General features: G+C 36.7%; 1 protein-coding gene across 2 annotated transcripts in view; it reads right to left on the minus strand.

The window, feature by feature from the left end:
* LOC107190189 (proton-coupled amino acid transporter 1) overlaps positions 1–18986 on the minus strand; it is a 34957-nt gene extending 15971 nt beyond the window's left edge. The window contains exons 1-2 of one of the 2 annotated variants that reach the window (XM_015578950.1): positions 18734–18986; positions 10–86 (exon numbers count right to left, since the gene is read on the minus strand). In XM_015578950.1, the coding sequence (XP_015434436.1) occupies positions 10–86 (77 nt within the window). In that variant the 5' untranslated portion in view covers positions 18734–18986. Of the gene's footprint in view, positions 1–9; positions 87–15991; positions 16057–18733 lie in introns of those variants that run through there. The other variant, XM_015578949.1, reaches the window with a different exon arrangement.
* Between the last annotated feature and the right edge of the window lie 4759 nt (positions 18987–23745).

Below are 23745 nucleotides of genomic sequence, written 5' to 3' on the forward strand. Positions count from 1 at the left end.
GTACTCTACCTGTGAGGCTCTCTGAGCGTCATTTCATCACCACGCAAGGAACTCTTCTTCAAGTTGGGACTATTATGCATTTCCATCTGTAACAAAAATTTTTAAATTTTATTAATACAATATCGAAACTGTAATCTATGACATTAAGAATTATGACGATAATAGAATCTGTTTTATAACGGATGTAGTTCAACAGAATGAACAAAATTTTTATTCTATTGAAGTTTAATACAGTCTTTTGGTTTACGTTTAATGTAATAAAAACTAGTAGGACGAATAAGTATCCATTTAAATTTTGTTTTCTGTGAACTACTTTGTTCAATTTGTAGGGGGTGTTTATAAAAATATGGGTTACTTTCACAGGATTGATTCTACATTACAAATTAAGACTAAAATTAAGAATGACGAAATTGCGTACGAAGCTTCGTCTGACGCGACGGGTTATTCTACTTGAGAGGCGCACTCTTCAACAGTTTTACCAGTTGCCTTCATTCATTACATTTTATTTCAGTTTGTTTCTTTTATTTTATTTTGTTTCATTTTATTTAATTCATTTGTTTCACTAGGGCATCGACCAAACCATTTTTCATGCGTATTTCGTCCATATTTTCAACAATTAATAATTCGAAAACGATTTTCGATCGTTCTTGATTTTAAACTTTCTTTGTCCTGTAGAATCCACACTGTAAAAGTGTCTTATATGTGTATTAATACTCGCTATATTGATGATTCCATTTTTCGCGTGTTTTCATTGGAACAACACGCAAACAATATGGTGAATGAACAAGAATCGGTGCCAAAACCGTGACGTGTCATCTTTCATCAATTTGTAACATGTTACACACACCACTCACAAATTTCTTTGGCCAGAAATGAATCATTCTTCACACACAAATATGTAATTATTAAAAATTTGCGGGAGCCACCATAATAGGGCTATAAATCATCACTCTGTAAATCTTTATAGACGAGATAAAAAAATATACCGCACGCGTCCGTGAATTAATCATAAACAACGGCGTATATCATGCTTTTCTTCGGTAACAACCGATCGAATTAAGGTCGCGCCGGAGTTCAACGCAAGATGCACGATCCAGTTTCCCACGGAAACGTGACCGAACATCTGTCCAGACGTGCTTCCCTTCGATTTTCTCCGCTGTATTATTCCGCTATTAACAGAGCCTGCTTTTGCACAACAACCGTTTGTATCGTCGTGGATAACGACGCCGCAAATAACAAACGGATTTTTAATCCTGCGTATCGAATCCGACTCAAGGAATGCACTAAGATATAAGAGATTTATTATGGAAATTGTAGTAACTATGTTGAATCGAAAATGTTCCTTTAACCCCTTGCAGGTCAAATATTTTTCAAATTTTCTGTCCAAAAGTGCAAGAATTTTCTTTTTATAGAAATTGATATATTTATAATAGAAATTCATACGTTTCGGACTGCCCATATATGTCACGGTTAGTATTAGGACTACCAATAAGTAATTCACTATTTCTTGACGAAATCAGTATTCGTTTTTATTTAGATCAAGTATCTGTACTGTTTCATTTATATTGATAATGATTTTTGAAAATTGTACACCATTTTCTGTTCACTATACTGAATTTTAAAGAGCAGTCTATTTATTACTATCTACTCTCTGCTACATCACTCACTGATTTTATATTCTACTGAGTAGAGTCTGCTCCCTATTATCTATTTTTACACTTTTATTCGTCCACTGTCCTTCTTATAATTCGAACTCGTTCTTCTTAACCGATCACTCTGCAGAATGTGACTACTTTAGCAAATCAATCTAGTAATGTATTTTTATTCCGTCGTTTAACCCCCATGTATTGTTCGGGTCAACTTGACCCAAATGCAGATCTTAATTTTTTTGCCACATGTTTTGTGACAGCAATTTCTCAGTTAATGTAATACCAACAATTTATATACAGTACAGTCTAGTTGCGAATTTTTCATGAATTTAATTCACGAATTAATAATATTACAATCACCTGAACAGTAAACTTACAGTAACAGAGTCGCGATATTCAATAAAGTATTAATTTAATGTAAGTAAGTTCGTTTAAAATAAATATTGACCATGCATGGTTACTTTTGTGTGCGTTCTCTTATCACTACCACTGATAACAATACTTTTTTGAATAAACTAGGTGTAGTCTCTTAACCTAATAGATATCCAATAATCTCAAACAAAATACAATCTAAGTAATCTAAAATAATTTACTTAATCTAAAGTATTAGATAGTAGCAAATGAAATTGCTGATATACGAATAATAAGTAGTTGACCGTGCTTAATAACTTAAATATAATCTACATGGATTTTTGTGCTAGTCAGAAATTATAACAATACTGTGCTTGTCTATTTCATTTGATCATTGAATTCTTTTTGTGACTGTTTAACTATTCTACACAATTAAACAATATTGTATCGAAAATATAATTTCTGCAATATATATAAACGTAAATAGGGCCACAGCAAAATGAACTCAGTTAAATTATGAAATCTTGCGTCATTTGTAAGATTCACCAGATGTTTTCCCAACAGAAGATCACTTTTTGTGGCCCCTGGAACCCCATCTAAAAGGGGCGAAACATTCTCACATCCAGAATAGCTAAATGCTGTATTTGAAGAATTCGTATAATCTAAAAACACCAATGTTTATACAAATGGAATATATCAATTAGTTATTCGTTCGTAGAAAACTATTCATAATGATGCTGTATACATCCATAAAACAAATAAAAATTAGTTTTCAAAAACATTGCATTTCCGTTTCGACCTACAGAAACTGTGATTTCATATGATACAACTTAATATGTAAAATGGTCGATTACGTGCAGGGACTTAATGAGAACGAATGATTTGTTCAGAAACCCACGTATAATCATTAATTTCTATTCATGAATGAATTGAATCGTGACCAATGATCCATGAATATTTCCATATTCACAATTATGAACGAAGTGTCGATCGACGTCAATATACAGTCTGTGACGAAAAGTTGTTCGTAACTGTAAAACACACCTACGATGAAACTAAATTTAGCAGGATGATTGTATTTTGATCTATCTAAGAGAACAGGAATTTTTTAATGAGGTTTAGCACAGTGATAGAACTTGGAATTATGAATCCGATGATATTTATTTCTGATGCATATGACAATTAGTTTATAAAATATTTAATGTTCAATGCCGAGGCGACTTCGAACACTCAACGAGGATTCTCCTTACAATAAGAACTCTGCCTTAAATAGCTATAGAATACCTAATAAAATCGATTAAAAATGTGTTTCTGTCAGTTCCAGTTCGACTAACAAATTACACCCGTCGTACAAACTCATCCACTGTCCCATTAAAATCATGCAAATATAGGTCGGAAACGTGATCGGTCCCACTATGTTTCATACGGACTTCAAATAAACGACGCGAGACAAGCTGGCGAGTACGTTAACATTCATTTGCATGGGCACGTTCGCTGGAGCGTGTCCACGCGAAATTTATTCGATCAACATTCCTGCCCTCTCCCCCATCATCGACCGAGTAATATTCCGTCGTTAAAACATTTCGCGACGCGCGAAACAATGCGTGGCGCGAAATGAACCGATAAGGCCAGACCAGATGAACGCGTGTCATTGATTGGCTTCTGTTAAGTAATCGGTGCGTGCTCGCGCGTTGATTTAATTTCTTCGCGAGCCGTGGGCTCGATGATCGACGGGAAAACAACAGTGGCGAACACAAACCACGGCGAAAGCACGTGCCAGAGGTGGGCAAACTCATTATCTAGATAAAAAGTTTCGAATAACGAATAAAAGATAAAAAAAGTATTTCGTCATTTTTAATTGTTTAAACGTGGAAATTTCAATTTTTATAATAAAATAGTACTTCTTTATGAATGTATCGACATTTGTCGAACAATTATTTAATCTCATTAACTGTATAGAGCTCAGGACGACACCCTTAGATACTGCTGCTTTTCACTGTGTATTATTCGAATAAAATTCTGCTCAACTCTGGCACGTGCACAGCGTGGACACAGGGGCGCAGCAATTACAAACGATTTATCGTTTGATTCCGATGGCCTCACGTGCACGAACGGATCACGAGCCCGCGGGAATTCTTGACGTGCCCCGACGATAATGAAGGGTGTCTCAGCAAAAACGTGAATTTCGAATCGCGCGCCATTTTTGTCTGTTAAATGGTGAGTCAGTCATATTTGACGACGTTTTAGTTAATACATTGACAGTTACGAAAATGACGCGTTACACTTTGAAAGAGCGTTAAATTAAGTTTAAATACTTTTAACGGAAGTTTAAATACTTACATTCGTTATTTAATTGTATCTGAATCTATATGATTTAAAGTAATTGGATGGAAAATCAATAGTTACATAGCCGACTAACGACTATCGTACAGCGATACCAATTTTTTCTAAGTCTAGACGCTTAGGAGATATGCAGGTCATCTTGGTTCTTTTATATGAGTTAGTATGTTTTTTTTGTATCATGCTACAGTGACTTGTGAGACAAGTATGTATAACAATCTGCGATTTAAGTTTTATTAGGATTAGTAAAAAGGAAAGAATTAAAAATGTTTTTGCATTTTGATATAAAAAATCTTGATGAATGAAATTTATCAAAAAATCCGTTTCTTCGAAGCTGATTTTTCAAATATATCGAAGGGCTTTTTGAAGTGTCTAAAAGAGTTTCTTGAAGCATCTTGAAGGGTTTTCTAAACAAAAGGAAAGATATTGTATATAACTGATGCAATGTAATTATTGAAAAATCTGAAGAAGTTATGAAACGAACTGGAAAATAAAAATAAGATATAAATTGACAGCTATAGAACGTAGTTCTAGCTTTAAACACACTATAAATTCTCTGATCGACTCAAGTTCTGATGATAATATTCCCGAATGACAAAAAAGCTTGTCATTATAGCCAAGATTACTACCTTATAAATAATCCGATTATTACCTGATCTTCACTGATTATTTCGAATTGATGACAATAATCGAGTATACCTCATCAAAAAAAAGATATGTATTTACGAAAACAAGTTTGTTAAATAACTGATTATTATTATATTAAACAAAGCGCCAAAAAATCAGGAATTACGAAATTGCATTCAGATCAAGGGAGAAATTAATCGTTTTCGTAAAACTAACAGGCAATCGAACGCTACCCAGTTCACAGCACCCGAACGAATATCAAATGATTGATTCTTCTCTGTTTTCGACTGTTAATAAACTAAATCAGTCGCGCGATTGACACCGCCGTTATCATACGGCTCGCGCGACCCTCTTTTAACCGGTTTCCCTCCGGCTCCAAGCTGGAAAACTTTTGACGAGATAACACTTTATTAGCATATTAAGATAGACAATCATCGCGCCTAACGTAACCGGTGGACGAACGATAACGGTCACTCGTTTTTCCCTCGAATCGCATAAACCATGCATCCGTCTCTAATCTCGCCCCCTCCACCCTGACAACCCCGCAGACGATCGTTCGACACGCTTCCTTCCATTAAAATGTACCGATTAACCGGATTCCATCGCGTCCTCGTTAGACATGACTCATTTATTATGGAACATTTGCTTCACATTCGTTGGGTGCATAGAAAAGTGACCACTACATTGGGAAATGTTTCGGGTCGATGCTCGATTTTTTAGCTAAAGAGAGAGCGTAGCCTGGTGGAAACGGAATAATATGTTCGCGTTTTCACACTGAACCCTCTAGTGCAGCCATTGGCGTAACTAATCGCTTCGTTGTACAAGGTCGAAAATTTCGTAACCAGGAAACACTCAATTGTAACAGGTGTCATTCAATCGTATAAAAAAAGGACCGGCGCCAGTTTAGGAGTCAAACGATAATTCGACAGTAATTACATCCTACGCTCGGTAGGCTTAACAGGGTAAACGCTTTGACTAAAACAATTTTTTCATGTAAGTTCCTCGTGCAAAATACTATATTAGGTAAGTAACCAAACAAAGTTCGTTCGTACTTCGGTAGATACGCTTTAACTTGTTATGTAACTTTCTTATGGTGATTTCAAATCCTTTTAAAATGTTAAATAAATCTAGTGCAATTAGAACATATTTACTTTATGAATCCAAACTTGGTTCAAAAACAGCAGAAGCATATCGTAAGATATGCATAACATTTGGAGAACATGTGATAAAAGAACGTACCTCACAAAAGTGGTTTAAAAATTGTTTTCCGATGGCGAATCACTTAAAGGTTCACCTCGTCCAGAACGACCTTGCGTTATTAATAATAGTGAATTACGTGTCGTTGTTGAAAACAATTCAAAAGTAACGTGTCAAGAACTTTCTGAAATGTTTAAAGTCACCGATGAAACAATTCGAATGTATTTAAATCAAATTGGAAAATCTTCAAAATTTCAAAAAAAGTCTTATGTTTAAGAATCGTGTTACTTCACTCCTTGGTCAATGAGTTAAATAATTCTAATATAAGAAACACTGACAGAGCTGTTAATACACAAACGTTAGAATGAAAGGAATGTTATCGAACGGTATCATACGTGGAATTGAATGGTTTGATGTTTGATGGATCGTTATTTAATGAATTTATTACAGACAACAGCGATAAGCGTTATCAGAAATTTCATAATCGTAAGTCAGTTACATTCAGAATTCAAGGGATAGTTCTTATTAAAAAATACGTGCGTGAGACAAAGATATTTCGTGTAAGTATCGTATCAGTCAGATATAATGCAACGATTTTTACGTTCATAGTAGCGATTGTTCGTGACTAATTATGTATACAATGACTCACTGAATTTTTTACATGTGACTGACATAGTCGCTCGTTCCGCTTATTTTACATTTTCTTTTTCTGTATTTAAAAAAGACACATTAGAACTGAAATGAATAGAACAAACGACAAACAATTCACAAAAAGATTTACAATAACTTCGAATGTATTTTCCAAATTGATAATCTGCTTTACCGTAATTATTTTATCTCATTTTCTTTATGTGTTTCTACTACAATAATATTGTTATATAATAGTTACAGAAAAATATGATTGTACTTGTAGTGGGTCAATAAGCAAAGTAACTAAGAAATCACCACGGAACAGTGAAGACAGCTATATTAATTACCGCCTGTGCCATAAATTTGTCAGTACCTACGTAACTACCTGCTGAAAACTTGAATTCTACAGATCTTAGTCAATGTTACAGGAACGTTCTTTTACTGCGATTTTTCTTATTTGTTTTGTCATTCCTCTTCGAATCCAAATCGCATATCCGTTTTGCAAGAGCCTAAATTAGTATAATATTTATCTTCCGATGAATACCACGCGCATTATCGTGCAGATAAAGGCGGCACGTAAATTCGCGATGAAACCAAAACCACGGTGACAACAGAAACATCCGTGGCAGTGCAAACATTGTAATCGTCCGCGCGGCTGTACCTATTCCTCATCGAAACACGTTTCTTTTCTGCTCGGTTCGCGAGCACGGTTCCACGTTAATACCGTTGTAATATTGCTAAACGTGCGACTTTCTCTTCGCTTGTATTGCCAAACGTCAACACCAAAAGTGATCGTCTGAAATCACGTTGGATCTTCGACGGCATGATTCAAGCTCAACTGGCAATTCGGCTACTCCACAAACTGCCTTAAAGGCCGGAATAATTATTGCAATAATTATTGTAATATTATAAATATTGTTGAAATGTTTGTCATTGCATCATCCATTCACCTACAATGACATCAGCTCTCATCGTAACACTGTTTCTGCGTTGGATTTCGAATAGTCTCGAGGAAACGATATCTTCGTCGACCTTGGTCGGATTTAGTGAGATCTATGTCTGGGAAAAAAAGCGATCCGTCAATCCTGTTGTGCGACGAAGTTATTCGAGACCGGAGAATTATTTCAGACCGATATGATTTCACGTGGTAAAAATAGTTAGGCAGTCGATACAGTAGAATTCCGACAAACCGGCATTCTATGATTCGGCACACCCAATACATATGTAAGTCCGTCACGCATAGCACTTGACTGACCATGACTGTGCCCTACAAACGTCATTCGACAAATATTGCGAACCATATTTCGTACGAAAATTAAATTAAATCGACACCCTCAAATATCTTCGAAGTCGTTGATGATGGAGAAAAATATTTCAGATAAAAGCTGAATGGTTTCGAGGAGAAAATAATTTGATCTAAGTAGTTTTTTCGTAGCTGGATGTGTAGAAATATATGATTCTGTTTTAAAAATAAGTTTCACGTCAAATTATGTCCTCCTCGAAACCATTCACCTTTTATCTGAAATAGTTTTCGCTATCATCAAGATATTCGAAAGTATCAATTTAAAGGACTCACTGTGTATACATGTTTTTTTTTGTTAAAATGATTTCCTTCATTTTTACCACAGTACAGATATAGTCCAATAATCCGACGTGTTAGATAATCCAGCAGTGTCGAAGTCCCGTGTATGCTAGATTATTTTACTGTATATTAACATGATAACGAAACGGAAGTACGTTAACATGAGATCAGGCCACGTGTTTGCGTTTGCAATTTGACGCTAACGAAAAAGGAACTTCAGAGCAGTTTAGTACCAATTCAGACTAGAGGCAAAGACAAATAAAGACATCGGAATGATAGCAGGTGAACGGGAGAATAAAAGTCCAATTATAAATTAGAGGACCATTCTATAATTCGAAGTGGTTTATTTAGATGATTAGTATGGCAAAGGGCACGAATTATTCTTTTAACTCAATTGCCCCTTTAATAAGCATATTAAAGAAGCATCTTGACAAGAATCATAATTCTTGGTACACTTACGATAATCGGGTATTGTATATATAATGGGGATGTGTTGTGCTGATTCGATTCATACTGATTGTACTTCACAATTTCGTTGCTAATACGCGCTTAAATCGTCTGTGACCTATGATATAATAGCATGGGCGTAGCCAGGTTATCAGCCAGAGGGGGGGGGGCAAAAATATTAACAAATCGACTGCCACAGTGAAAAAGGCTGTACGTAGTCAGACACGCTTTACTTTTGAAAATGTATACGTTTTGTTCATAGAGGCTGTTGGTCGTGTTTCAAATTATACTGGAATATTAAATATTATGAACAACTTTTGTAACTCTGGAAAGGGAGGGGGGCAAAATCCATTTTTTTTCTTGTAGGGTGGGGCAAAAGCCACTTTTCTCCGTCCAGAGGGGGGGGGGGAGGAGCAAGTGCCTACCTGCCCCCTTGGATACGCCTATGTATAATAGAGGACATTACATAAATGACAAAATCAAAATTGCGTAACTCAAAGTTGCCAAACCACGACAAACCTTAAGGTCATTATTCTCCTTTCATCTATACAATCAAGAATCGCGCTATATCTCTTACAATTAGCGCAAGCGTTTTCATCTTTTGTATCCTATTTAGAAGATCGTCCCATTAACATTAACGTTGCGCAACTCAAAGTTGCCAAACTACGACAAACCTTAAGGTCATTATTCTCCTATCATCTATACAACTGACTTAATAGATCGATCAAGAATCGCGCCGTGTTTTCTTCATTTGTGTCATGTTTAGACGAGCATACCATTAAGAATAGTGTTACGAGCGTATAAATAATTCGCATGTCTCCCGACACGTGGACTCGTTCGATTAGTTAGAAACCGGCCGCCGTTATGCCCATACACGCGTATAAACGGCGCCCATTCGAAAATAGCCAATGCCAGATATTTCTTGCATCAAAACGAACGACATCGCAACGACAGGACTGGGGTTCGATAACGCGGCGCCCCGTCGAACATCAGGAATTCGCGCTGTCGGACCACGTGCACACCAGGAAGAAACCGCGCCGTGCCCAAGCCAGAATCATCGTCCCGGCTAGAATTAGTCGCCTTATTGGCTCGACCATTTATAGTCGTGCCGTGTGATACAGGACCAATAAGTCTGTCCGATTGACATTTTAAAACTCCGTCGAAATTTCATTCACGCGAACGATCGATGCTGTATTTGTTTTTATTCGACAAAGCAGAATCAAAATGACAACGGTTTGTTAGGTCTTACAAAAATTATTGATTTTTCGACGTTTTGTAAGGTAGAAAATGTTATAAATTCATACATTATTAAGAACTTATGAAACTGACTCGATCTTAAATAACGCAAGAAAATAAAATTGCTTGATTAATCCATAGATTTTAGTTTCTTTGTTATACAAAGAAATATGATGTTTATCAGATAATTAAATGGCGTTCAGTACACATTTATTTAGTTCGCTGTATGTTGTATACGGTTCGGTTGATTCATAACTTCGGAACGAAGTTTTCGTTGGTGGTAGATCGAAAAGTTTATGAAGAGTTTAGAAAGTAATACATTAAGCATAACTGTTTTAGATAATTGTGTTATTTTAAGAACAGGAACGGTGCCATCCGCATGAAATACGCCGTTTCAGAGACACCCTATGCATATATCGTTGTTTGAGTGTTTACATTGATTATTGGCGAACCTCTCAACGTTTGCGCAGCATCGTACTTGCAATTGCGGTACTAGATCGTCAACTCAGAAATCTTACGGAAAAAGACTCTTCGATGAATGATCCTCTTATGATTTTCTGGTGCGACGCAACATAACCGTGAACTTGCACACAATGAGTCCATTCAAGAAAAATTGTAACGTTTAAAAATAACACTTGACACAAACACGTCAAGCTAAACTGATATTGTCAAAAAATTGTCAACTTCAAATCACTTATATGTTTGTGATTTGAAACACCTTTTTCATTAGCAAAAATGTTATTCGAGGCTTTGTTAATGAGATATTAACGAAAAATCCCGACCAATTAGGGCGCGAGTCTCGCCGGCCGAGTTCCCGTGGTAGCGCTGGCTACCAATCGTATCGCGTAGCCAGACTCGCGCTCTGATTGGTCAAGGTTTTTCGTTAATATCTCATTAACAAAGCCTCTAAAAACATTTTTGCTAAGGAAAAAGTTATTTCAAATCATCTCAGGAACCCCTCGATGCCGGGAGTCGAAGCTATTTTGGGACACCTTGTATAGGACATATGTTCACGTGACTATTTTTACTTATATTATTGCGTAGATTAACCCCTTCAAGTATTGGCATGCATTTATGAATCAGCCTGTATAGTTACTTTTTCACGTTTTTATCGGCCACGAACTGGGGCCGATTACATCATCTACTCGAGCGGATCGCCTCGGTTCCGATGTCCCGAGGACGACCATCAGAGGAAATTTCCTTGCTCGCGTCGCCGAATCTGGACGGTGTGAAAGATAAAGATCGAACGGCAGCCCGCTATCGAGCAATGGGAGGTACCCATATAACAGCCCACCGTTTCGCACCATGCAACCGATAAAATCGATCGATCGGCCATTGATAGAAGGTTCACCTGAATTTCTAGTTTTATTTACCATCCAACACGGGATTAAGCAGGAATTCCGAATTGATTGGTAAACACTTCAACCACCACACGTTGAAATTATGAGAAAAAGTCCCAATACACATGGGAAAAAAAATTCATATTTTCAAAGTTAGAAATAATTTTTTGTTTCGGTTAAGAGACTAACTTTCTAGCTACGAGAAATATCGTACCGTACAGAAACAATATATGTATTACCTTATCAGTTCTTCTTTTCCTTGATTATAGAGATTTTTCTATCATTTCATTAGTTATTTTACAATTTTCTTCAATGAAAATTGTAAAACACGCTGTCGAAGCGAGAAAGTCATTTGCTTTCTGTATAAATATGAATATAATTTAGAATTCTGTTTGCAGTTGTACAGATATAAATGTAGGACAGACCCGCCCAATACGGGGTAACCAGATAAAACAGAGACCTACTGTTATTTTTAGAACGGTTTTACATTTTTCCACGTCGGTGCAACCACATATCGCAGTCATTTGCATCAGTTCATCGCAAACACCTATCGTGATACACGTATGCTCACCAGGGTTATGAAGTTTTTTATGTTTTTGAGTGTTGTAATCTAATTTCCGATCATTTAGGAACTTGGCAACTACTGACAGTGATGGGTGAATACTTTATGGTATAAATTATGTTATTTGTCGTGTATTAAAGTGTGAAAAAACTCAGTTTATTAAACAGTGATAAAGTGATTGTTAGGGGAGTATATCGGATATTGGAGTTTATCCAGGTTTTATCCAGGCTATGAGGCAAAATCATGTTCGCAAAGTAGGTATATTTAAATTCGCTGTTTATTTTTTTGTAATTTTTATATTGTAACAAAAAAATTGGATGACCTTCAAGTACAACAATCACAAATGTCCAAGCAGAAAAGGAAGAAATCATTCACAGTTATTTATCGAGGATTAGTGCACCACGTGTGTAGAATCTGCATAAAATGGTTGATAAGCAATTGGGATATACCGACAGCGTATCGCGACATTCTTTGACAGACGATGCAATATCGTTTGCTGTATAATTGCCACGGTTTTATGGCAACGCTCCCAATAAATTCTGTTCGAAGTCTGGCCTCGTTATCGCGACGAGATGCGCGAAAATCCTCGGCACTCGTGAAGGGAACACGACAGGAAACTATCTACTCGGTCGAACCTTGAATTTTAATGCGGCGATAATCGAGACAAAATTTGCGCCCAAGAAAAATGAACAGAACAAATGTTTTTTCGGTTGTAAGTAGCTGTGAGTCAGCGAGCCCGAAGTATTTTAAAATATGAACTCACTTGGAAAAAACGTGAGGCAGTAGGGAATCGCGTTCTTTTCAGGTATCTGGCCACGTCAAAATTATTTCACTGTCAGTAAGAGAAAAATATACCTAATAATTTCAGAAAAAAATTTCGCGATAGTGTGTACAGTGAGTAAAAAAACTATTAGCATATTTAATCCTCAGTTTTTTTTATCTCTAATTATTATTGAATTTCTAATCTTAAGTAATTATTATTAATATCTATTCAAATTGAAATTTATTAAAACACATTTATTATAAGAACAATGGGAGTGCAGGCATTTCTTTTAGTCCTCTGTACATTCATATTACTACATATGTAGTACGTAATCAAGATATAGATAAGCACAGGGTGTATGGAAACAAGGAAATTGATAAAACACAAATGCGGTTTAAAGTATAGATTAACAGAGGTCACGTCAGCTACGTATGGAGAAAAATTAAAGTAACATACTGTAAGTAACAGTTGAATTTTTAAGTCGTGCATGTTTCATTTTTTTAGTAACAAAAGAAGTTGAAAATTTATGCCGAAAACCACAAGTTTAAGTTGAAACAGTGGGCATTTTGTAAAATATTGATATTTTCAAAATTGGCTTCGATAAGTACTAGTTCCTTTTGTCGACTTTAATATAAAACGAAAAAAACTTGTTTCATATAAAAGCGCACAGAGATATATCTGATATTTTAGATAGTGTTTTGATGAAGCGTTTATAATCAAAAGGCTTTTTCTTCTGTAGATAGATATACAGCTCAATTCTTCAGAAATTACTAAGGAAATAATATAATAAATATATGGAAGACACCCATTTTAGGCCCGAGGCGCCTTTAAGCCGTCTTCAAGGCGTCATGTGCTATCTGAGATGTACACGGGAAGTCCCATAAGACGTTCGGTCTGTTCTTATATCTCGTCTGTGCCATAACAAGTGGGACATAATCTACCTCCACGAAACAGTTCTTCCTAATAGCTTCGAGAAATTAACCAAGTTTTTTTCCCTCGCGTACCCGTTATCCTTGATGTGGCGCGATCATGTGAAACTCACCTATCCTCATTCATTAAAATGTACAAAGTTACCGTAACGCATAAACGGCGCAGTACGAGCACGTTTCGAGCACGTGTCGCTAGGCACCGGCCAAGATTGTTCAAATGTCAAGCGTTTCATCGCCGAATCGCCTGTCAATATTTGCTCAGACAACATCGTTGTACCTTCCTCCTTGTTTCGTTTCGGTTGCAACCGCAGCAAGGCTGTCACGGGGCCTTGCCCGAACCAGTATTTCCAGGACGAATGTAAATTGTACGTTGCACCTTCATGAGCACAATGGAAAAACACGACACCGTCTCTCGGTTTCATTAACTCGTTCATACGAAAGCACACACGGTTCACGTAACTCGAACGTGTCAAATGTTTCGAATTTTCGGTTGGTCCTTGGACATTATGGGTATGCTTTTTATGATTATAAAACACAGAGAATTTTGTTGATTTTGTTTGCAGAGTGACGACAATTAATCATTGTAAAATTAAATTAAATTACGAAGAATAGCAGTTCTAGAAGTTTAAACGAATTTAGAAGAGAATTATGTGTAACGCCCTAGAAGATGTGATCCGCCATTTGTACGGCATTGGTAGCCAACAGCCATTTTGTCGGCACAACGGCGGGAAAACAGATCGCATTTAAATTATACCCTCATTCTATCGAGAAAATTATTCCTAATGTAGACAAAATAATTACATAGGAATAGTTTCTGAAATAGTAAGCATATAAATAAATTCTTTTGTCTCGTTTTATTTTAGAGCTTGATTTAAATCCACGCATTTTTGTTATTTGTCACGAACTTACTTGCGTCTATTACCGATGTTTCATGCTGTCAATGGGTATACATATATAACAAAGATATGGTATAAATGTTACGGAAAAATACGGTGCATGATCTAATCCGTCTGCACTCGGCGTGGATGATCGCCAAGCATCAATGTCGAACAATTGACGGAAATGTTGCACCACACTACTGGCTTGTCGGTACAGTCTTTGTCGCGTGATGTAAGAAACGTTCTGGTAATGAACTAAACTCAAATGGAAGCTACGAGCACGAAATTTTACGAATCAAGCTCGTTTTCCAGACATTTACGATATTGGAAATTTACAAACTAATTTATTCCGTTTTTATAAGTAGGATCCGCGTGATACGATCATCGAAAGGTAAATTATACTTTGATGAGTTTATTAATGAATATCGATTGTAAAATGATTACCGTATATGTTTTTTATACAGAATGTTCTGTAAGTAATAATGTCGAAACTCGACATTCATTTCCAAATAGTACCCACCGGAGGAATAAACACTCTCAAAATTTCCTTCGTAAAAAGTCGATCCAACTATTATATCTTCGCACTATCCTAAATGCAGTACAGTATTTCAGATCAATGTCTCGTATAATACCAATTGCTTCTTCGCGACGATTGTTATCTACTGAAGACAGAAACACGCATCGTGCACGAATATAACGCTTATAATCGGATCAGATGACTATGTTTCAAAATTCCCAATAATGAGAGGAATCGTTCTTATCTGAATTGCTGTATCGTTGCGTCTTTGTGAAACGAAACGACAGACGGCGTTTCCGAACACGGGTTAACAAGTCTATCTGGTGACCAATGTTATCGAAACACTCGAATTAACGGATCGATGGAATCTTGCTTTTTCCGAGTAACGACAACGAATATGAATGTTCCTTTAAAGTGGCCAATTCCGTTCGATTGGCGAGCAACGAGATGTCATCCGATTCCTTATCAGACGTTCGTCTGTCAGAACGTCAAAAACGAGAAATTCAAATCTCTCAGTGTCAATAGTCGCGATATTTTCCTCCGAGCATCGCAAAAAGTTTCGAGTGCTGATAATGTACGATGTCGAAACTATGCTACTAAATAGTATATAACTGTGCTACTAAAGAAACAATTTTCCCCCCTTGTACATTTTTATAAACATTGTCTAACACTTTTTTCTAATTATAATTTCAATTTACTGAATTAATAGTAATTAAATATCAAGATTTTTAGGAGATATTGAGATACTACTCTGTAACGAGGAGACAAAATAGATATATAATAAGTTCACCCTTAACTGGTCAGATGGAAACCTTATTATTTATTCTTATTACACAAATCTTATTACTTATTATAGAACTAGTTGTTGTGCATTTTGATCTAAGGAAACGTCGAAATAAACAAGCATCCTTGTGCCAGTTAAGGGCTAATTCGAGAAGTTCACCTGCCATGAAGAGACGATGTAAGAGAACACTACTATGAACGATGTAGGTACAAAGATAATTCTTGCCGCACAGGCCACAAGCCACTGAATTACAAGCGGCAAGAATTATTAGAGCAATGTGTACACTCTGAATGTAAACACGAGTTGTAGCCATGAATGACGGTGACAGTATGTATTAATATGTCTGGAACACCGTTAATGAAAATACCAAAGACTAAAAAAAAAAACATTCCACGTAATTTAACGCTTAAGTAATTACACTAAATATATTTAAAAATTTTCGCGATAATTTAGAGATCACTGAAATAATTTACAAGTCTCCAATGATTGCAAATCATTAGTGAATGATCAACCATTTCTAATTTACAGTTTATTTTATTTTCATTTACGTCTCTAAAAATGATTTTGTTAACAAAAATGGGATAGATTTGTGTTGAAGTCGAAATGATAGGTTTCTAATTTAGATTCTAATTTATTTTCATTTATATCAGTCTATCAATTTGGTAACAGAAATGTTCGAAGAATCGATTTCTGGTTAATTCCGATTTTTTCAAATTATTTGAACAAATTGTACAAATATTACCTACTGCTAATCGCATTAATGAAAGACAGGTTCTGCAAACATGGTTCGATAAATGGTTTCTTACTATACTACACACATTGGAAGCTTTATTTGTTCTTCCAATGAGTATCGGCTGGAATCGAAAAACCACCCCAATACATAGTAACAAGCTATATTAAGTCACATATACCTAAACACATCAAACCACCCTCAAATTTTCAAACAGAGGATTAAAACATATCCAAGCAAATTAGCAGCACATTAATCACAGTGTACCTAAAATTTAATTGCACATAAATCTCTACATTAAAAGTTTCTTAACACGTTCACTGCCCTAATGGCCACCGGTGACCAGTGCTCTATGAATTACTCAAAGAAAAGCATTCAAATTCTAAACAATAACATTTACAATCTCATAAACAGAATCAGTAGTAATCATCGAAACAGTTCCTGTACAAATCGTTACATACATAAATATTTATATTTACAGACTCCTCTCGATTATCGTCTACCTTGTTCTATACGATTATTGTCCAGGCGTTATCCCCACCACCGGGGGAGGGAGGCTTGAAACCTGTCAAACGCATACTTTGTTGCCCCTCAGCTCTTTTTGCCCAGAAAAACGAATTTACGAGAGTCTGAAGCATTTCTCCCTATAAGATTATTGTCCCAGAGTTCGGGACGATAAACGAGAAAAGTCTGTATAGTAGTATTCGGATAGTAAAAATTCGTGTCAATGTACGATCGTAACGGACGGACCAAACGGCATCGGCCGCGGAAAGAAACCGCAAGATGGCGGCCGGTGTACGAAAATAAATAGCAAAATTAACCCTTAAGTAACTGAGATAATGGAAGTTTAAGTGCCCGAAGAAAGGCGTCCCCCCGAATAGCTTTCGCGGTCAATTCGATACGTCAATGTCATTCAAATCCATTAACTGGCTGCTGTCAAGTTCAGGCTGAATTAAGAGCCGTTACCCGATAAACTTATCAATATACGTACACGTAAAAACACCGAGGTCTCGGTATCGGCGAGAACATCAACACCCGTTTACACGTGAATCGGTTGTTTATCTACCGAGCACGTTGACACGCAAACCGTATCCCAACAGAACGCTTCTATTTCGCAAGTTAGGTTAATCGGTTTTCGCGTAGACCGCGCAGGGTTACACGTGAAACGCAGAAATAACGCCAGGAAAAACCGGCCGTTCGTTCCTCTATAATCGTGGTGTCGACCCAGATATAAAACAGTTTATATTTAAAACCTTCCCGCGAATCAATCTGAACGGACTTGTAACTTCCGCCAACTGTCTCGCCGGAATTGCGAAAGGAAACAGTGGAATCGAATCGAATGAACTTCGGCAATGTTTACGTTTTCGCTCTGGAACCCGACGGGAGTGAACGAATTTTTGTTTAAATTCCTGTTTGTGAAAAGCTAGAAAATTGGTTGTCAATTACTGACACGTGAGTACGTAGGTATAGTTATTATTAGACTAAGAATGTTTATGCGAATTCGTTATCTTTGACGTCAATTTACACGTAGACAGAAACTTATTTCACGTGCTAGATGTATTGTTATATGAATGGTAACAGAAAAATATTATTAGATTGTATTGAAATTGTCGGTTTTACTGTGCACAAGCATCCACGGTAAACAACTACGAATGTTTGTGCATTCACGCCATCTCCTAAATTGCAAAACAATGTAATATTTTTATACGGTTCAATACTATTTATATATTATTACGCTGGTAAAAACTCCAAGTAAATGATTCAAAATTGCCTCTAATTTCAATTCTTAAACATTAATATTTAAAATCCTCCATTTTGTATATACTCCCGCGGCTAACGTATCAAGTGTCTATCTACGTCGACTCCAAATACTTCAGACCCTAAGAACGAAGAGAAACAATGACAGAAGATCACCAACGGTCTCACTATTTCCGTGAAAAATGAATAATCCAACCGGCGAACGTTATGAACTCACAGGAAATGATATCGCTGTGTCGCTCAATAAAGTAGCAGCGTTAAGAACGCGTGGAAAACTCTTCATTTCACTTTCGATCAAGCGGAAACGTTTAAAGAGGAAGTGTATGTGAAACCGTGAGAATAATTCGAGAGGTATATTGAATATCGTGTTTGTGTGTGTGTACGAAAAGCAGAAAGAATTCGCAGTGACTTACTTTTTCGTTGTCAATTCAAAGTATCCAGATGCGAGTACGGGTACTGGTGACCCATGGATGGCGGCCGATTGTCGTCCGATCTGTGAACACGTGCAACGGTCGGCTGCTTCCGCACGACTGAAACTGAGCCGCGCTACTCGAGAACACCGGAGTCAACTCAGTCAACCACCAAAGACTGGCCTGTTCCTTGCTGCTACTCCGCTGCTGTCCCTCGAGCGGTGGTGTGTGAGTGTCTTTCTTGGCTGGTCCTCCGACGCCCAGCGAGCAGAACCGAACACCACTGGGTGGACCCTGAAATTCATCGTCGACGTGTTACACCCTAGTGTTAACCCCTTAAGACCCAACATTTATTATTGACGCAACATTTTATTTACACTTTTTTTCAGTGAATCTACATTATAGAAGATAAAATTTAATTCAGCATATATTCACGGCTGGTAGTAAGCTACCTAAAGAATACTCCATATTATCTCGGAAACAAAATAATTTTCTTGTAGAAATAATAAATAAAGTCACGGATTCTTAAGATGTTACACCGTTCGAATGTCTTTTACTGGAAACATTTGTAACAACACACGCATGAAAAGAGTGTAGAATCGTTGCCGTTATGTTTAATGACGTTCACTTGCGAAAACAAGAAGATAAGTTATGAGAATTATGAATTTTTCTTTTTCAATATCTCGTACCATTATCTTTTGTAATACTTTTTCTGAATTATCTCGTCTAAGCGAGTACTAAAACCGATTCTATTAATCTGTTGTTGACCTTAGCCTCTAACAAATCCAATTTTTTCAGTACTTTGTGTTCCAAGATTACTATTCTAAGATTTGATCGGTAGCCTATTGCAATTTTTCAAGACTGTTCGATCGATTTACGACAGCTTAAAGTCTTTCCGCGCATACAATCATACGCGACATATACGAACGATAACGCAACAATAAATCGATTAAAAATTTTTCTTCGCAAGCATAATGCAATTCAAATGTGAATAATTATTCCGAGAGAATGCGAGCACGCAACGTATGTACGTATGTATGTAGTAACAATAAGAATAATTTTTTCAATTTAACTCATTCAAAAAAAAATATCAGTTTACTACAAAAATTGAAATTTCTACGTAATCAATGAGAAATACGTTAATACATTTTTTTTACCTTTTATTCGTTGTTCGAAACTCTTTATCCCGATAATGAATTCACCCATCTCTGTTACACACCATCGTCGGCATTGTGAGTTACTTCCGGGACAATGGTGGGTTTAAGGTCGGCCAGTGAAACTCGACGGGAAGAATGGAATCAATGACGGTTTGGCCTCCATAGACATCCTTTTTGTCGGATCCGTGCTCACTGACCTGTTGCGTGTGAAACAATCCCCCGTACATTACCTGGTTCGCGTGCAAGTAATAGTGTATCCCAATTGCGTTCTGATCGTATATCACGATATCGCAATGGCACGCGCGAAAATTCCTAAGATGATAGACCTATTCGTTCTAATAGGTTCTTAGTTTACTTATTTTCATTGCCTTCGAGTAACAAAAAAAGTTAACGAGCCCGTTCTTTTTTTACCGTTTCTGCAATTATGGAAGTAATATACCATGTCGTCCGGAAAAGGGAAATACACCGATTGCATTAGTCAGCCGAATTTATCCATTGTACACCAGGTGTGGTTGTACCCGAGCGAAGGATCTGTTGAATTGCGCCTTCCCATTTAATGGGGACCATAAATGGAAACGAGGCCGTACGTGTATGTAACGTTTTTATGGGCGCGGAACGACCTTAAACTCAACCAGCCATGGACGAATGCATAATATACCTGTACACGACATGTTTTGTTAATTCGGTATCTTCGATTTCTATATGGTTATCAAAGTTTAATGGACGCTCCTGAGGTTGGCTGAAAGGAACAGTACAAAATGGTATATTATTTAAAGTCAGATTGCGGATTTCGTGCATTCGCAGCACACACGATTGTCTGAAATCCAGTATGCTGAAACATTTAATTAGGTTTAATAAAGTTTCTGTTTAATTTGAAATTGCGATACCTTCCGGCGGAGAAATAAACTTGTGCTTGATTCCAGTTTCTGCAAATTATTCCGTGAAATCTCCTATTTTCACAAACGTCTGAGGCTTATTATGATATTACGTGCTCTAATAAAGGGATCCACTACTTTTGAAGCAGCCGCCATTTCTTCTAACGTTCTTCGTTATCGATCGAAACATCTGGAACTATTTAAAAATTTTTTTTTATATTCTCAATTTACGGAAAGTGAAGATAGTAAATTATGTATTATGAGAATATTCCATCAAGATTGGATACATGGGTAAAAGTTACGTTTAAGAAACTATGTCAAGGTCAAAGTCATCGAAGCTGCATTCCCTAAACTAATTTTTACCAAATTAAAAAATATACCTTTGGAACGAAATAGATTTAGACGTTAAAGTATAAAAATTTGTGTTTACAGTACACATTATTGCATTTTATTACCGTTCAATTCTTGAAACTTATCGTACCTAGATCCTTCGACAAAAAAAATTATTTAATCTGAGATACATGCAAAACGATTTTCAAATCATCACACGAAAGCAACGTTTGTACTGCTTGTAGTCGTTTAATTACTTTTACTGGAATAAATGTTACGTAACACGGGTTTCGTTTTTCTTTCACTCAACCTTGATTCCCTATCACGAAGATCTAAGACTAATGTAACACAATAATGTTGCAAAAACGTCGTACGTCCAACTCGTTTTCTCGATTTTAGTGTACATAAACGTCTGCGGATTACGTCTCTCGCTTAGTCACGCGGATTTAACGAATTGTCACCACAAAGAGTTTTATCAACGATACCTGTACCTTTGAGGATCAGTAGATTTACCTTCTATCGTTATCAACTACATCAAACTTGCAAACACGCGGCTTCAAGTGTGATCGCCGTAAAAAGTGTGAATTTTTTAACAGAACAGTTACACTCGTATGTCGTGAAGCGTCGGTAAATTCATCAATCGTAATAAGGATTATGTGTAGGTAGCGTGATGATTACGATTTCTATTAATAATAAAAATGCCTCGAACGATCGCTGTGACTTCTTATTGATAACACCCCAGAGCCACTCGATTTTGTCGCTTTCTTCTCATCTACATACAATAATGTCTCGATAAGTGCAACGTACTGGGGTCCAGATCGGGACATTCATGATCAAAGCGGAAAATTTTTCAACCCCTGATAAATTTGTTTTTTGCCGGAAGTCGAGCCTGTGCTTAGCTTCTGTTTACTCTGTTTTGATTGGTTCTACAAGAGGACTCCCCCAGTGGTGGGAATAACGAAAGATTATACCTTTGCTGTATAAATCTTTCACAACCCATGAATCACGGAAGTGCCCCCCATTATGCGATCGCGAGGGAGTTCTCTGCGTCACGATTATTTTATCTTCGTATCTCAGCAACAACGGACCCCAAATTTTCCACTCTGGTGACGCAGACCTAACTACCGCGATCAATAATAGAAAAAATTCTTCACCTCTTAAATAATAGACGAGCTGCAAACTTGTACTGAGACTTTTGTTCTGTTTCGTGACTTCTTGAAGCCCTTAACGTAAGAAATGAATTTTTATTTCTAGTGTGGAAAAATAAATTTTCAAGATTTTCAGCGGTCTAATGGTAACGAATACTAAAAGAACTACGAACATTTATACAAATTCAGATTTCTATAGTTAATTAACAAGAGCAGGAACTAAATAAGAATATAATTTCTTTATTAATGACTTGATTAATTGAGAATGAAAATAAAACCTATATGTTCAACATTATACTCAAATATATCTACCATGTATAAATGTATAAAAAACCGCAGTCTAATTATTAAAGTAGCACATTAAGTTGATTTTCAGCATTCATAACATTCACATAGCCCGATAATGAAACATTATAACTATATTTTTTCTTCATCTGTAGTTTTGAGACCTAGGACTCGTCGCAGCAATAGACGAACAATAATGCAAAAAACATACCAAGTTATTTATTTACGTACATAGATCGAACACTAATCGGTCCCAATGCTTAATTTTTCGACTTATCGTATAATAGATATCCCGTTCACAATTCACACAATCTTATTTATCAGATTTACTAAAGAATTTTACTTGATACGCGGAAGAAATAGTGTATGTCCCATCAAAAACGGAAAGATTTGTTGAACGTTATCGCATTCATCGGCAGGAGCTTAACAGCCCGTTTATGGGGACCATGGAAAATTCCCATCGTATGGAAAACTTTTGAAATAATACCCCGACAACTATACAGGGTGTAACAAAAATGTTGAAGGACCCGGAAATGAGAGACTCGTGAGATAATTTGAAACAAGTTTTTGCTTAGTTGTTGTTAATGTTATCCAAGGCTTTGTTAACGAGATATTAATCACCTCACGAGTCTCCCATTTCCGGGTCCTTCAACATTTTTGTTACACCCTGTAGAAGCCGTACAAGTTTCGTGGAAAATTTTCTTTCGTGAGAGACCGAGGGGGGCAAACAGTGACTAATGCGACCCAAACAAATCCATTCTCCCTCCTAAGTAGATATTTTACAATTTCACTTGTACCCAAATCAGAAGCAAAGAATAATAACGACCATGTCCAGTTTTCATTTCTTTACTTTCGAGGCCACGGCGTTGCATAAGGGGATCCTGAGATATAGTAAATAACCGGCGACTCACGGGCCCTGGATTTCGGTTTTATTTTGTGTTTTAAAGCTACTATTTAGAGAGTGGTGCCAAGACACGCTCGCTCTCGGAAGAGGATCGAAAATAACTGAGCCTTTCGCTAGCTTCTGGTCACTGACCGACAAGTTTTGCGACCTACGAATAGTAGAGGAAACAAAGGTGCGCTGTGTCACGATAACGAGGCGTTTCGATATTACATACGAACGATCCGATTTTTCGTCGTGGCAATAAATCTTTCGTATACAATACAGTATACACACACATACACACACACACGGTAACGTTTTGTTTGTAGCGTGAACG

This window comes from Dufourea novaeangliae, unplaced genomic scaffold, assembly GCF_001272555.1.
Source record: "Dufourea novaeangliae isolate 0120121106 unplaced genomic scaffold, ASM127255v1 scaffold168, whole genome shotgun sequence".
NCBI lineage: Eukaryota > Metazoa > Arthropoda > Insecta > Hymenoptera > Halictidae > Dufourea > Dufourea novaeangliae.